Source organism: Suncus etruscus, chromosome 14 (genome assembly GCF_024139225.1).
Source record: "Suncus etruscus isolate mSunEtr1 chromosome 14, mSunEtr1.pri.cur, whole genome shotgun sequence".
NCBI classification, from domain to species: Eukaryota; Metazoa; Chordata; class Mammalia; order Eulipotyphla; family Soricidae; genus Suncus; species Suncus etruscus.
In genome coordinates, this window is record NC_064861.1 from 82,985,517 (window position 1) to 82,999,384 (window position 13,868).

At 47.8% G+C, this 13,868-nt stretch overlaps 1 protein-coding gene across 1 annotated transcript in view; it reads left to right on the forward strand.

Annotated features, from left to right (window-relative positions):
* Window positions 1-13,868, forward strand: part of RYR1 (ryanodine receptor 1) — a 122,005-nt gene that overhangs the window by 80,676 nt on the left and 27,461 nt on the right. The window contains exons 81-90 of the mRNA XM_049787473.1: window positions 1,156-1,255; window positions 1,762-1,841; window positions 1,938-2,014; window positions 2,888-2,961; window positions 3,609-3,626; window positions 4,671-4,751; window positions 7,774-7,862; window positions 7,983-8,111; window positions 8,206-8,310; window positions 11,108-11,189. Of these exons, the coding sequence (XP_049643430.1) occupies window positions 1,156-1,255; window positions 1,762-1,841; window positions 1,938-2,014; window positions 2,888-2,961; window positions 3,609-3,626; window positions 4,671-4,751; window positions 7,774-7,862; window positions 7,983-8,111; window positions 8,206-8,310; window positions 11,108-11,189 (835 nt within the window). The remainder of the gene's footprint in view (window positions 1-1,155; window positions 1,256-1,761; window positions 1,842-1,937; window positions 2,015-2,887; window positions 2,962-3,608; window positions 3,627-4,670; window positions 4,752-7,773; window positions 7,863-7,982; window positions 8,112-8,205; window positions 8,311-11,107; window positions 11,190-13,868) is intronic.

Below are 13,868 nucleotides of genomic sequence, written 5' to 3' on the forward strand. Positions count from 1 at the left end.
TACTCTTGGCTCTGCACTCAGGAATTACTCCTGGTATTGCTCAGGGAAAAATACAGGACACAGGGTTGAAGCCAGGTTGGCCACATGCAAAGCAAACACCCTACCTACTATACCTAGAGTAGGTAGGAATACCTCTAGCACTGACTTTCCTGAATTTCTTTTTTTTTTTTTTTTTTTCCTGAATTTCTTAACTCTTTTGTGCCAGGGCCCCTTATGCATCTGGTGAAGCCTTCTCAGAATCATTGTTTTGTTTTGTTTGGGGGTCATACCCGTGGTGCTTGGGGTTACTCATGGCTTTGTCTTCAGGAGTCACTTCCCAAATGCTGGAGTACCTTGTGGAGCTAAGATTATACCTCCTGGGCTCCCTGCATGCTTTGCACGTGCTCAATGCATGGAGCTGTCTCTCTGAAGTTCCAAATCATGCTTTTACATATATACACTGAATTTAAAGCACAGGAAGCATCATGCCTATTGAAGTAGTTATATTGTTATAGGAAATTTTGTTTTGTTTTGGGCTACACTCTGCAGTGCTCAGGGGTTATTCCTGGTGGTGGTGCTTGGTTACCATTTGAAATGATGGGGATAGAATCCAGGTGGGCTGCATGCAAGGCAGGTTCTTTCCCCCGCTATGCTATTATCACCCTGGCCTCTATTCTAGGAATTTGTGATGTGATAGCTGTACATAAGCATGAATCTACCAAATGCTATATAATAGTGGGCTTTTAACAACTGTAGTTTAGCAGCAGTGATGTATAAGCTACAGTTCAAGGGGTTTGCAAAATTAATGTGCTTGAAAAGAAGCATCAGGAGTTCTCATAGTGATGCTCTGTCGATATATGATGGTTCGGTTCATCCACAGTAGGAGGAAATAACCCTTTGCAGAGAAGCAGTGGGAAACTCATAAATAAACCTCCTCCCATCCACAATCCAGAGTCCTCCAACCTCCTGGATATTCTTCTCTGACCTCTCAGAGGTCCGTGGGCCCCAGATAAGACTGTGCCAAGCCCCGCTCCAGTGGGTCTCAGTAGCTGGCAGGTGCTGGAAGCCACAGATGTGATGACTGCAGCTGTGAGGACAGGGTCGGGGGAGGAGAGACAATGAAAGACAAATGCCGGCGCAGGCCTGGACTCACCAGCCCTCTGCCTGGCTCTGCAGGAGAAGGAGATGGAGAAGCAGAGGCTCCTGTACCAGCAGGCAAGGCTGCACAACCGTGGGGCTGCCGAGATGGTTCTGCAGATGATCAGTGCCTGCAAAGGTAGGCTGGGTCCCCTGTCTAGACCTTCCCCCATGCTCATGCCTCTGTCCATTCAGCCCTCCATCCCCTACCCTTTCCTCCACCCCACATGTCCACTGCCCCCTTCTCTTGGTGCCATCCTGCCCATTGAGTCCTCTCCCTCCTCTTTCTTCATCCTCCCCATTCAAGCTTCCTCCTCCTCCTCCCTCACTTCCTGCCCATCTCAACCTCCCTGCCCTCACCTCTCACCACCTAGTCCTCCTCTGGCCGAGCACTCTCCCACATCCTTCCATGCCTATGCTTTGTCCTCTTCCCCCACCCTTACACCCCGTGCATAATTGCCCTGTAATAATCACACACACACACACACACACACACACACACACACACACACACACACACACACACACACACACCTGTGCCTGTCCTTGTCCTTACATGCTCTCTGGCACCCACTGGCTTGGCTGCTTTCTGGTGGGTAGAGAACACCCCAGATTAGCGGTTACCCCACCTCCACTCCCTCCTAGGAGAGACAGGCTCCATGGTGTCCTCCACCCTGAAGCTGGGCATCTCCATCCTAAACGGGGGCAATGCGGAGGTGCAGCAGGTAACAGAGGGACTTGGGAGATGGGCTTGGGGGAAACAGGATGGGGGTCTGGTTCTAGTATGACCCCGGATCCCCTCCCCACCTCACCTTCTGCAGAAAATGCTAGATTACCTGAAGGACAAGAAGGAAGTGGGGTTCTTCCAGAGCATTCAGGCGCTGATGCAAACATGCAGGTGGGTACCTCGAGCTGGGGCTGTGCCTCCTCCAGGGGTTACTTTCGGTTTAAGGGCTGCTCTCTTGGTGACCCGGAAACAGAGACCAGCTCTGGCCCCTCTCCCTAAAACAGAACTTCGCTACTACTTACATGCCTGGTAGTGTGGGAGTTGGGGTTGTGGGGAGACAGACACACTCCAGGTTTGCAGGAGGAAGATCCAGAAAGGTGTGGGGTTCCAGGGGCAGCTGGGTTGAGGCTGTCACTGACTCCTCTACCTCTCTGTTTTCTCTGTTGCTGAGACCTTTGGAGCACCGGCTACATCACCTCATGGTCTCCCCTCCTGGTGCACATATTTCATCCTGGCCCTGCCTTTCACTTTCATGGAAGCTCCTGTCTGTTTCCTCTTCATTCCAGCTCCTTCCAGCTATCCTCCCACCAGCCCCACAGATGGGGGTGCAGGCCCTGGAAGAGAGATGGGCAGGGACCTCATAACATCTTTTCCCTCCTTCCTTTTTATTGCTTTCTTTTATGTATGTTTTGGTTTGGGGGCCATACTCAGTGGTATACAAGAGTTACTCCTGGCTCTGCATACTCAGAAATAACTCTTGGAAGGTTGGGGAGAACAAATGAGGTGCCAGGGGTCAAATCTGGATCAACCAGCTCCCTACCCACTGTACTATCACACTAGCCCTGACTTGTTTTCTCTTGTTGTTTTGGGGCACCAGTAGTACTCAGGCTTACTCCTAGACCTTTGTTCAGGGATCATTCATAGTAGTGCTCAGGGGACCACATGGGGGTGCTGGGGATGAAAATGGGACCAGCTGCATGCAAGGCAACACCTAACCTGCTGTATTATCTCTCTGGCCCCACTCCCCTCTTTTCTTTCGCTCAGCGTCCTGGATCTCAATGCCTTTGAAAGACAAAACAAGGCAGAGGGGCTTGGCATGGTGAATGAGGATGGAACTGGTGAGCCCTGTCTTGGGCTTCCCTTGCCCGGGGCCATATTCTTCCCGCAGGGCCCCCTAAATACCCCCCCATTTCCCAAAGACCCTTACCTTCAAGATCCCCTTTCACCCTAAGAACACCACCAGGACCCTCCCCCATTCAGTGGTCCCCAAAACTGCCCACTTCCCCTTGCTCCATCCTGTCCCCATGGTCTCTATCTGGTGGGGGGGTGCCCTTCTGTCCTGTGCTCTCAGCTGACATTACATGGAGCCCAACTCCCATCTTCATAAGCCTCCCCATCCTATACCCCCGTCCCGGTTGCTATTAGTTTTTTTTTTTAATTAATGTGCCTAATCCGGGTTAATCGAGTCTCCTCTTTGCCGTGTTGTGACGTGTCTAACCTTTCTGCCCTCATCCTCGCCTGGCCTCTCTCCACCTCCTTCCGTCCTCCCATTCCTCCTCCTCTTGTCTCCCACTTGACTCTCCTTCCCTGCTCCCTTCCTCTATCCTCCCTTTCCCTTGTGAGCGTCTCTCTCTTTATATGGGTTGTCTCTGTGTCTGTCTTTGTCCCTGACCCTGTTGTTGTGTCGTTTCCTGTTTGTCTCCTTTTGTCTCCCTTTCTCCCCCTTTTCTCCTGCTTCCTCCTCCCATCATGTTGGCTGCCCCAGTCATCAACCGCCAGAACGGTAATTTCCCCAGCTTATTCCATTTGCTTTGCTATCCTCCCACTCCATCCCTCTTCCCTTTAACCCCCAACCGCCCCTCCACCTGAGGGCTGAGGATCTGGGACATCCAGGGGAGGGAGGAACTCTTGGCTGGGTGCACCATGCCCATAGGAACTCAGGGATCCAGAGACCAAGATTTGATTTGCCACCATATGGGACTGTGAAATAAACTTAGGTTTGCCCATGTGGATAGTCGTAGCATCCATAGAAGATGCCAGAGACCTCCTCTCTCCACCTGGATGTTCTTGGGCTTCCAGACCCAGATTCGCAGTCTCCAGAAGGGGCGAGCCCCACAGTGCCCGAACCTCAGATTGGTTGGGCCTGGGATTTCCATCCAACCGGATTGGTTGCCTCCAGCATCCACTCTGATTGGTTTGCCTGCCTTCTCCTTGCCTGCTTTGATGGGCTCATTCACTGTCTAGCCCCCCAACCCATCCACCTTTTTCCCCTTCCCACCCTTCTTGCCCATCATGATTGGCTTCTTTCAGATGCCTGCTCTGGTTGGCCCATGTTGCTTCTCCTGAATTAGCTGCTATCAGCAAGCTTTCAGTCCCATCCCGAACCCCAAACCTGATTGCCCCCTGCTTAGAGCCCTTGTGTAGCGTGACCCTATCCCCATAATCCATTAACCTTAAGACCAGGGAGGGGAACTGCAGGAGAGACCAGCTAACCTCAGCTGGGTCCGCAGATTCCCGGGCTGCATCCCATTCGTGTATCACACGAATGATGGCATCAGAGACACTGATGTAAAGACACTTGAGGCCCCAGCTCCTAACTCAGGGCCCCTCAGATGATCTCTGCTTCTGTCTTGGACAGAAGCCAGAATTTCCTGTTGGCTTGGATGCCGGTGGTCCTCACAGTGTCTTGGAAGAGGCGGCTGCCCCACCCTCCCCACACCCGTCTACCTCGCGCATGTGTGTGCTGTGTGTATGGCCGGGTGCATGCATGGGTTGTGTCCTGGCGCGTCTCACCCCGTCTGGGCCCTGCTCCCCGTCTTCCACCCAGGAGAGAAGGTGATGGCAGACGATGAATTCACCCAGGACTTATTTCGATTCCTGCAGTTGCTCTGTGAGGGGCACAATAATGGTGAGGAGGAGGGGTGCGCTGGGTGGAGAGGAGGCTGAGTGAGGGGCTCCCTCTCCTGATGGGCTATGACCTCAAACCCATCCACGCCTGGCCTTGACCCTCTTGTCCTCCATCCTTGACTTGAGCCAGAGTCAAGCATGACGGCCTCCTTCTGGCATCTCTTCCCCATGTCTGGAATCCAGCCACCCTGATTCACTTCTGCCTCCTCTCACAGCCCCAAATCTGACAAAAACAAGTTTGGTCCCAAGTCACTTTGTCCCAACAAGCAATTAGCCCATGTCATTTTCCACAAGCGTTCTGCAGTGGTCACTGAAGTGCAATAAAATGTGGTGGATTCCTTTACCTTGGGTCTAGGAGGTAAAATAATCATCATCATAATAATATTGATATAATAATAATTCTTTTGCTCTTCAGGAGGCCCAGGGGCCCCACTTGAGGTTCTCAAACAACCAGTTTGGGTTTCCATGCAAATGCCTGAAGATGTGGAGTTTAGGGGGCTGAGGATATCTAGGCCTCCCTGCAGGGCCCTGTGACCTCCAGCGTCACACCCAATGATGCTCAGGGGAGCATTTGGTTCCAGGGCATGTGCCCTATTCACTATAGTATCTCCCTTACCATTTTTATTTTGTTTTTTGTTTTTTTTTTTAGCTCAGGGGTTACTCCTGGCTAAGCACTCAGAAATTGCCCCTGGCTTGGGGGGACCATATGGGATGCCAGGGGATTGAGCAGCAGTTCTTCCTTGGCTAGCGCTTGCAAGGCAGACACCTTACCCTTAGTGCCACCTCTCTGGCCCCACCATTTTTTTTTAAAAGCAGGGAAAGCAGAGGGAGATGGTCCAAGGGCTGGAGCACACGCATAGGCCCAGATTTAATCCCCAGCATTCTGGGAGCAATTCTGAGCATTATTGAATGTGGCCTCCAAACAAAAATTGTGTAACATTGGGAAAGGAATATTTGGGAACCACATATTCAATTTGCTGATAAGAATATTTTGCTAGAGCCGGGGAGATAACTGAGAGAACTTGGGTGCATGTTTTGCATGTAGAAGACCCAGGTTTGACCCCAGCATCAATGGGTCTCAGTAGTAATAGTCCCAGAGTGTAGATTAAAAAAAGAAAAAGTCCATGAGTGAGACCACTCCAGGCACTGCCTTACCTCCATGCTCCCTCTGGCCCCTGGCACCATGATTCTAACTCCTTAGGCCAACAGGTCTGATGAAGCAGAGTAGTAGCAGAGAAATAATACACAGCAGTCAGAAAAGATATTCATTGGGGCCGGGCGGTGGCGCTAAAGGTAAGGTGCCTGCCTTGCCTGCGCTAGCCTTGGACGGACCGCGGTTCGATCCCCCGGTGTCCCATATGGTCCCCCAAGCCAGGAGCAACTTCTGAGCACATAGCCAGGAGTAACCCCTGAGTGTTACCGGGTGTGGCCCAAAAATCAAAAAAAAAAAAAAAAAAAAAAAAAAAAAAAAAGATATTCATTGGAGACAGTTCATTTTATTTTCTCATGGCCTTTCTCTCTGCCATGTACTTTCTCTCCAGCCCAAAGCCAGCACTTTTCTTTATGATCCAGAACTCCACCCACCAGGGTAGGGGCAGGCCCTGTAATTCAGATGGGCTTTTACAGACCAAAAGAAGAGGAAAACAGGAAGTTGGGGGAAGGGTTACCCTGAGCACTGTCAGGTGTGGCCCCCAAACAAGCCAACCCTGAACCGCACCAGTGTTGGGAGCAGGAAGGCCTGTGGGCTCCTTCTTAACTCAAACCCAAGCTTCCCCAGCTTCGGTCTGGTTGAGGCCATTTCCCCAAAGTCATAGTGACACAGCAACTTGACATCTCGAGATGGAGAAAGTGTCACATCTGGCGGCACTCAGAGCCCTGACATGAAAGGAACAGAGCTCACACATTGCCACTCACCCCACTCTGTTGTCCTAGTAATTTCCCACAGCAAACAGGTACAGTCTAGGGCTTGTGGTTTCAGAGCTCAGCAGATGATTCTAAAGCCACAGGTTGCCCAGAAACGAGCGCTCATGACAAGAAGTGGCCCTCTAACCTCCAGCTTGCATAACCACTAGGCCAGTGTTCTTTACAGTAAAGCAAGTGAAAATCTTTCATCTTTTAGGAACAAAAGAACTCACATACACTTTGCTTTGCATTACCCCCCTCTTAAGCACCCTGGTGCTACACAGCCAAGGTCTTTTTCTTTTCTTTCTCTCTTTCTCTTTCTTTTTATTTCTTCTTGTCTCCTCTCTCCCTCCCTCCTCTTTTCTTTCTCTATTTCTCCCTTCCCATCTTCCCTCCCTCCCTCCCTCCCTCCCTCCCTCCCTTCCTTCCTTTCTTCCTTCCTTCCTTCCTTCCTTCCTTCCTTCCTTCCTTCCTTCCTTCCTTCCTTCCTTCCTTCCTTCCTCCTTCCTTCCTTCCTTCCTTCCTTCCTTCCTTCCTCAGGGCTTATAATAAGCCTAGAACATAATATATTCTCAATAAATTCATGTACCAAACAAGTGATCAGGCTTCATATACCTTATAGTATATACTCAAACATTTGTTAAATAAATGACCTCCCCCCAAATTTGATTCCTATCTCCTCTGGCTTTTAGTAAGTGTCCATGAATATTTCTCAAATAATAAACAATATCCCACCTCCCCTGGCAATGCTAGGCATTCAATAATTTGGGGTGATAAAACTGGGGAGCAACCTCTACTTCCCTAAGTCATAGGTGCTCAGATATTTTTGGGAAAAGCAAATGAGTGACAGACCTGACAGCAATCAGACTTTTCATTTATGAGTATTTATTATTATATATTATATATATTTATTATTATTTATTATTATATATTAGTATTTATCTAAAAGAATAAGCAAGCCACTACCAATAACTTGATAAAATTACTAAAGAACTTCACAATTAGATGTCCAATGGCGAGGCTGGGCAATAAATGTTGCCTTCATGAATTAATGACACATCAGCCATCTTCTCTCTCTTGCATTCGGTCGGTGCTCAGTGAACCCCATCTCATCACCCTAGATTTCCAAAACTACCTGCGGACACAGACCGGGAACACGACCACTATTAACATCATTATCTGCACAGTGGATTACCTCCTGCGGCTGCAGGTAAGGAGAGTGGTTGTACAAGCCCTATCTGGGTCGAGCCTAATAGGGCCATGGTTGCCTCAGTTTCCTTCAACACCTGTCATCACCACCACTACCCCATCCTCTCCCCCAACTTCCCAGGAATCCATCAGCGACTTCTACTGGTACTATTCTGGCAAGGACGTCATCGAAGAGCAGGGCAAAAGGAACTTTTCCAAGGCCATGTCGGTGGCCAAGCAGGTGTTCAACAGCCTCACGGAATATATTCAGGTAGAACCAATATCTGGGTGGGGAAGGGCCCACCCTCACCCTGCAAAAAGGCCTGGGTCAGCGCCGCAACAGCCCTCCTCCCTCTGCCCCGCAGGGCCCCTGCACCGGGAACCAGCAGAGCCTGGCGCACAGTCGCCTCTGGGACGCCGTGGTGGGATTCCTGCATGTGTTTGCCCACATGATGATGAAGCTTGCTCAGGTTTGCGGCCCCTCGCTACCTCCAAGTACTTGGGCTCTTCTACTGTAGCGCTTTATTTACCCTTGGGTCAATTTCAAGTCAATTTCTAATCTAGTTTCCCATTGGCTGTCAAATAAACTTTCCTTCCTGATTGGCTCTCAACAAGACCCGCCCCTTTGGGTCTCACTGGGCCCTAATTGGCTGGTTTCCTAACCGTGCTTTCATTGGTTGGAAATTCAGCTTTGTTCCACCCCCAGGCCCACAGCCTGTCTCTGATTGGTTGCTATTTCTTACCTCCCAGCTGGCCCTCTCAGATTCAAACAACCCTGGGCCCAGAGTGGCTGTGATCCAATTTAGATCAGAGAATCTAAACTGAATGGGGTGTTTTTTTTTTTTTTTTTTTTTTTTTTTTTTTTTTTTTTTTTTTTTTTTTGGTTTTTGGGCCACACCCGGTGACGCTCAGGGGTTACTCCTGGCTATGCGCTCAGAAGTCGCTCCTGGCTTGGGGGACCATATGGGATGCCGGGGGATCGAACCGCGGTCCGTCTCCTAGGCTAGCGCAGGTAAGGCAGGCACCTTACCTCGAGCGCCACCGCCCGGCCCCTGAATGGGGTGTTTTGTCTCTTTTTTCTGCCTGCGGCAGATGAAACCCATCCCAGTCATCCATGATGTAAGGTTCCTTTCAAACGCATCTTCCAGCTCCAGGACCCTGGTGCTCTCCTTTTCTTCTCACATCCAACCCCTTTTGCTGCCTGGTCAATGTCTCTCGAACATTCACTTGCTTGCTTCTCTGCTGACATATTCAAAGCTTTCCACATATATTCTATTAGGGCCCCACCCACATCCTAAATATACTAATTGTAGTGTGCTTTTATTACGAGATTTTTCCCAGCAGAGGGCAGTAGAGTATTCTGGATATTTCAATTCTCCCTAGCAGGAAAAATCTTGAGGAAGACAAAGGAGTCAGTCTTTTTCCAAACTCAGGAGTTCCAACCTGAAATGCAGGCAGGCAGGCACTTTTACCATCGAACTACTTTGTCCTCCCCTCCCCTCCTAATGCATTTTATTTCATTATATGTTTACTCTGGTGGTAATCGAACCCAGGGCCTCATTTGTGCAGCACAAATGAGCTGCAAAGCAGGCAAAAGGAGCCTTTTTTTCTGATTTATTTATGCAGTATCACAGTAACCCTGCCTGTTGTCCATTGACCTTTTGAGAACAGTTGAACTTAAACTGCATTTCCGGTGTGCACTTGAAGAATGGCTGTTGGTGTAAGCTTGAAGTTTCTAGAGAATGTTGATATCTTAGTGTGTAGAATTCCAGAAGCTGCCTTTCAAGTCCTAATATACTTGACATCTGGTCCCGAAGTCAAAACTTTTATCAAAAAATAAACAAAAAACTTTTTATCAGTTCACACTTCAAGATCCAGGGCCTGGAGTGATGTCAGCAGATTGTATTTTCACTCTGTCTTCATTCTCAAGTAGGGTCTGGGGAAACTTGGCTTCCCTCAACCGCAAAGAAAACCCCTCTTTCCTTAGAACTTCAAAAATAATTATGACTCTCTCAGTTTGAATTCTTGAGTCACATGCTCATTCTTGAACCAATCACATTGGGGGTAGGGAGGGGAAGAAATTTCTGATTGGCCAGGCCTGATCATAAACCCACCTACTTCAGAAGTAGGGCTTAGTCCTCTAAGAGTGACTTGTTTAGAGAAACAGGGACAGAATCATGGTTGGTCACCCACTTTTCAGGTCCGGAATGCTGGAACCTTAGAATATGAACACAAAGTTCAGGAACTGTAGGAGCATATCAGGGACTCTAGAAGGAGCATTGGGGCTAGAAGAAGGAACCCTCCATTCTATTTATTTGGAATCTTACCCCTCCAATTTATTGGGTAGGGCCATACAAAGCCACAACTTGGTGGGTCCAGAATAGCCCAATATTGGCAATTTGATGTAGCTCGATCTGACACAAACAGGAAACCTGCTATACTTTGCATGATGGATACGATTTATGCTCCAACCATAGAATCAAGAAAAGATTGGGGGTGGGGGAAACCTGAAGCAGAAATTTGACTTCCGGTGGGCCCTACTTGGGGCACCGTGAGAGAGGAGGCTGTATGCCCAGAGGCTCCCCAAATGACTTACCAGGAAGCCTGTGGCCTTCGCCAGCCTCTGTCTGTTCCATTTTTTTTTCCATCACACTTTCCAGTCTGCAAATCTGTGTGTTCCGCATCTACCAGAGACTCAATGTGTGCTCACTCCTTCCCAAATCTCCCTTCTCTCTCCCCAGCACTGTCTGACTCTCTTGCTTTGTGTCTATTCTTTAAGCCCCTTTCTCCTTGCAGTCATTCTTTTTTTCCCCTTCTTTTAATTCGGGGGGGGGGGGGTCACACCTGGCGGTGCTCAGGGGTTTCTCCTGGCTCTGCGCTCAGGAGTCATTCCTGATGGTGCTCAGGCGTGCATATGGGATGCCAGGGATCAAACCCGGGTCAGTTGCATGCAAGGCAAACACCCTACCTGCTGTGCTATCACTCTGGCCTCCTCCCATTCTTGCCTGCCAGCCTTGTTCCCACACATCATCTACTTGTTCTTTGTCCCATCTCCATACCCCCAAAGTTCTAAACCACCCCACAATCTTGTCTCTCTGCTCCTTACCCTGCTTCCGAGGAACATGCCTGGACTCAGGTCCCCTCGGAGGTAAGAGGGAGTGAAAGGGGATCCCCCACAGGGTGGATGAGGAGGAACCAGAGCGGCTGGATGAGGGGGAGGCATCTCAGTGGGACCTGTCTTCACGGAGTTGGGATTGGGCCCCCTAGGACTCCAGCCAGATTGAGCTGCTGAAGGAGTTGCTGGATCTTCAGAAGGACATGGTGGTGATGCTGCTGTCCCTTCTGGAAGGTAAGGAAGGGGCTGGCAGGGAAGGGCATCAGAGCACAGGCAAGGCTGGATTGTAGCTTAGGGCCCTGCTCATGTGAAGCACTGGATTTGATTTCCAGCCCCACAAAACAAAACAAAACAAAAAACACATGATTTTGTTGGAGATATAGTTCAAAGGATTGTGCTTGGTTTCTATGCAGGAGTCCTGAACTCAATTTCTGGCAGCACAGGGTCCTCCAAATATTACTGAGCATGTTCCCTCCACCAGAAAAAGAAAGTCCTGAGAAGGTCTCTCTGAGACCCTGAAGCCCCTACCTAAACTTTAACTCCCATTTGACTGTGGTTTATAAAGAAGTATCAATGGCAAATGCAGCAAACATTTATTAAACACCAGGCCATGAATATATTAGCTTTATTTCCCAAGAAATCTTAATGAAGTCATAATTTGTACATTTTTATTTTTGTATGTGCTTGATAAGTTATTTGCTGAATGTATCAGATAGCTTTTACTGCCTAACAAATATACCCAAAACTCAGTGACTTGAAAAAAATAATGTATTACTAATTAATATGTACTTTTTAAATGAGGGCCTGGAATAACAGTACAGCAGGGAAAGCTCTTACCTTGCATACATCCAACCTGGATTTGGTCTCTGGCATCCCTGAACATTGCCAGGAGTGATTCTTGAATGCAGAGCCAGGAGAAACTCCTGAACATCACCGAGTGTGGCCCAAAAACCAAAAGCAAATAAAATAAGTTCAATAAATGAGGGCTTTTTTTTTTTTTTTTACAGAAACCTTCATAAAGACTGTCCTAATATTTTATATGATTGTATAGGGCTCCATTGAGGGGGTGTCCTGGTTCATTTAATCTCACCTTATCTGTGTTCAAGGATTTCTTTTCTTGCTATTTTCTATTATGAACATCACAATGACTAATTCTCCTACAACATTTGCATATTTTGGTAACTAGTCACTGCTTAAAAGATTTCCTTCAAACATCAGATTTCTTGCTTTTTTTTTTTTTTGAAAATAGGACAATGTGACTACTTGGTCCACAGTTTCCGATTATTTTTTTAATAATGGTAACTTGTTTATGTTAGTAGTTTTTTTTAAATATTTTTCTATTTAAGCACTACGGTTACAAACATGTTTGTAATTGGGTTTCAGCCATAAAATGCTCACCCCCCCCTTCACCAGTGCAACCTTCCCACCACCAATATCTCATTTCCCTCCTCCCCACCATTTTATTTCTCTCTCTATCATTGCCATGGTAGAACAGTCTCCAATGATTAAAAAAAAAAAAAAAGAACTGGATTGTGTAGTTAAATTAAATCAACATGCAATATTCTTATCTCCTAAGACATGTCTATTAAAATATTTAAGGAAAAAAAGACTTCGTGGCTATGAACCTCTCAAATGGTTCATGGAAAATCTATATAAGAGGGTTCAGATTCTTGCCTTACCTGTCCCTAGCCCCAGTTTAAGCCCCAGCACAGGATCTTGCAAGCACAGGGCTGGGAGTGGTCCTGAACACCACTGGGTGTAGACAAAATTCTGCTCCAAAAGAAAATATTTATTATGGGAGAAGTTTACAGATACCTGAGGCCAATGTAGATAATTGGTGATTTTGGAATGTATGGTATTCCTTGCACTCTTCTTGCAACACCAGTAGGGCATTTGTCTTGCAACTGGCTGACCCAAAAGGGACCTGGGATTGGTTCCCTGCATCCCACATGGTCCCTTAAGCCTGCTAGAAGTGATTTCTGAGCACAGGACCAGGAGTGCTGCCGGGTGTGGCCTAAAAACAAAACAAAACAAATTTTGGGTTTGTGGACCATACCTAGTGATGCTCAGGGCATACTCCTAGCAGGAATCCAGGGATTACTTCTAGCAGGGATCAGGGAATCATACATGGTGCTGGGGATCAAACCCAGGGTGGCCAGGTGCAAGGAAAATACCTTATCTGTTGTGTTATCAACATATCTTATAATTTTTGTGTAAATTTAAAATCATATTAAAATAAAAATGCCTGAGCACAGCCATAATACTGAAGGTAGGAACTGAGTGGTTGTGATCCTTAGCATCCCATCTGGTCCTCCAAGTACTTCCAGAACTAATTTCTGAGTTCAGAGCAATGAGTAACTAACTGAGTATCACCAGGTGTAGCCCAAAACCAATACTAATACAATAAGTCATGGAAAGAAGTTGGAACAAACTTTAACTTCCTCTTTATCTTTTTATCTATTTATCTATTTATTTATTTATTTTTGGTTTTTGGGCCACACCAGGTGACGTTCAGGGGTTACTCCTGGCTATGCGCTCAGAAGTCGCTCCTGGCTTGGGGGACCATATGGGACGCCGGGGGATCTAACAGTGGTCTGTCCTAGGCTAGCACAGGCAAGGCAGGCACCTTACCTCTAGCCACCACGCCAGCCCCTCTTTTTATCTATTTTTATTTGGTTTTTGGACCACACTTTGCAGTGCTCAGGGATTACTCCTGGCTCTGTGCTCAGAAATCATTCATGATAGGCTCGGGGAACCATATGAGATGCTGGGGATCAAACCCTGGTCAGCCACATGCAGGGCAAATGTCCTATGCTCTCTGCTATCACGCCAGTTCCTGCCTTCTTTTTAAATTTTCTTAATTGTTTCCTAGTTTTGGGGTTACACGAAATGTTGCTTAGGACTTACTTCTGG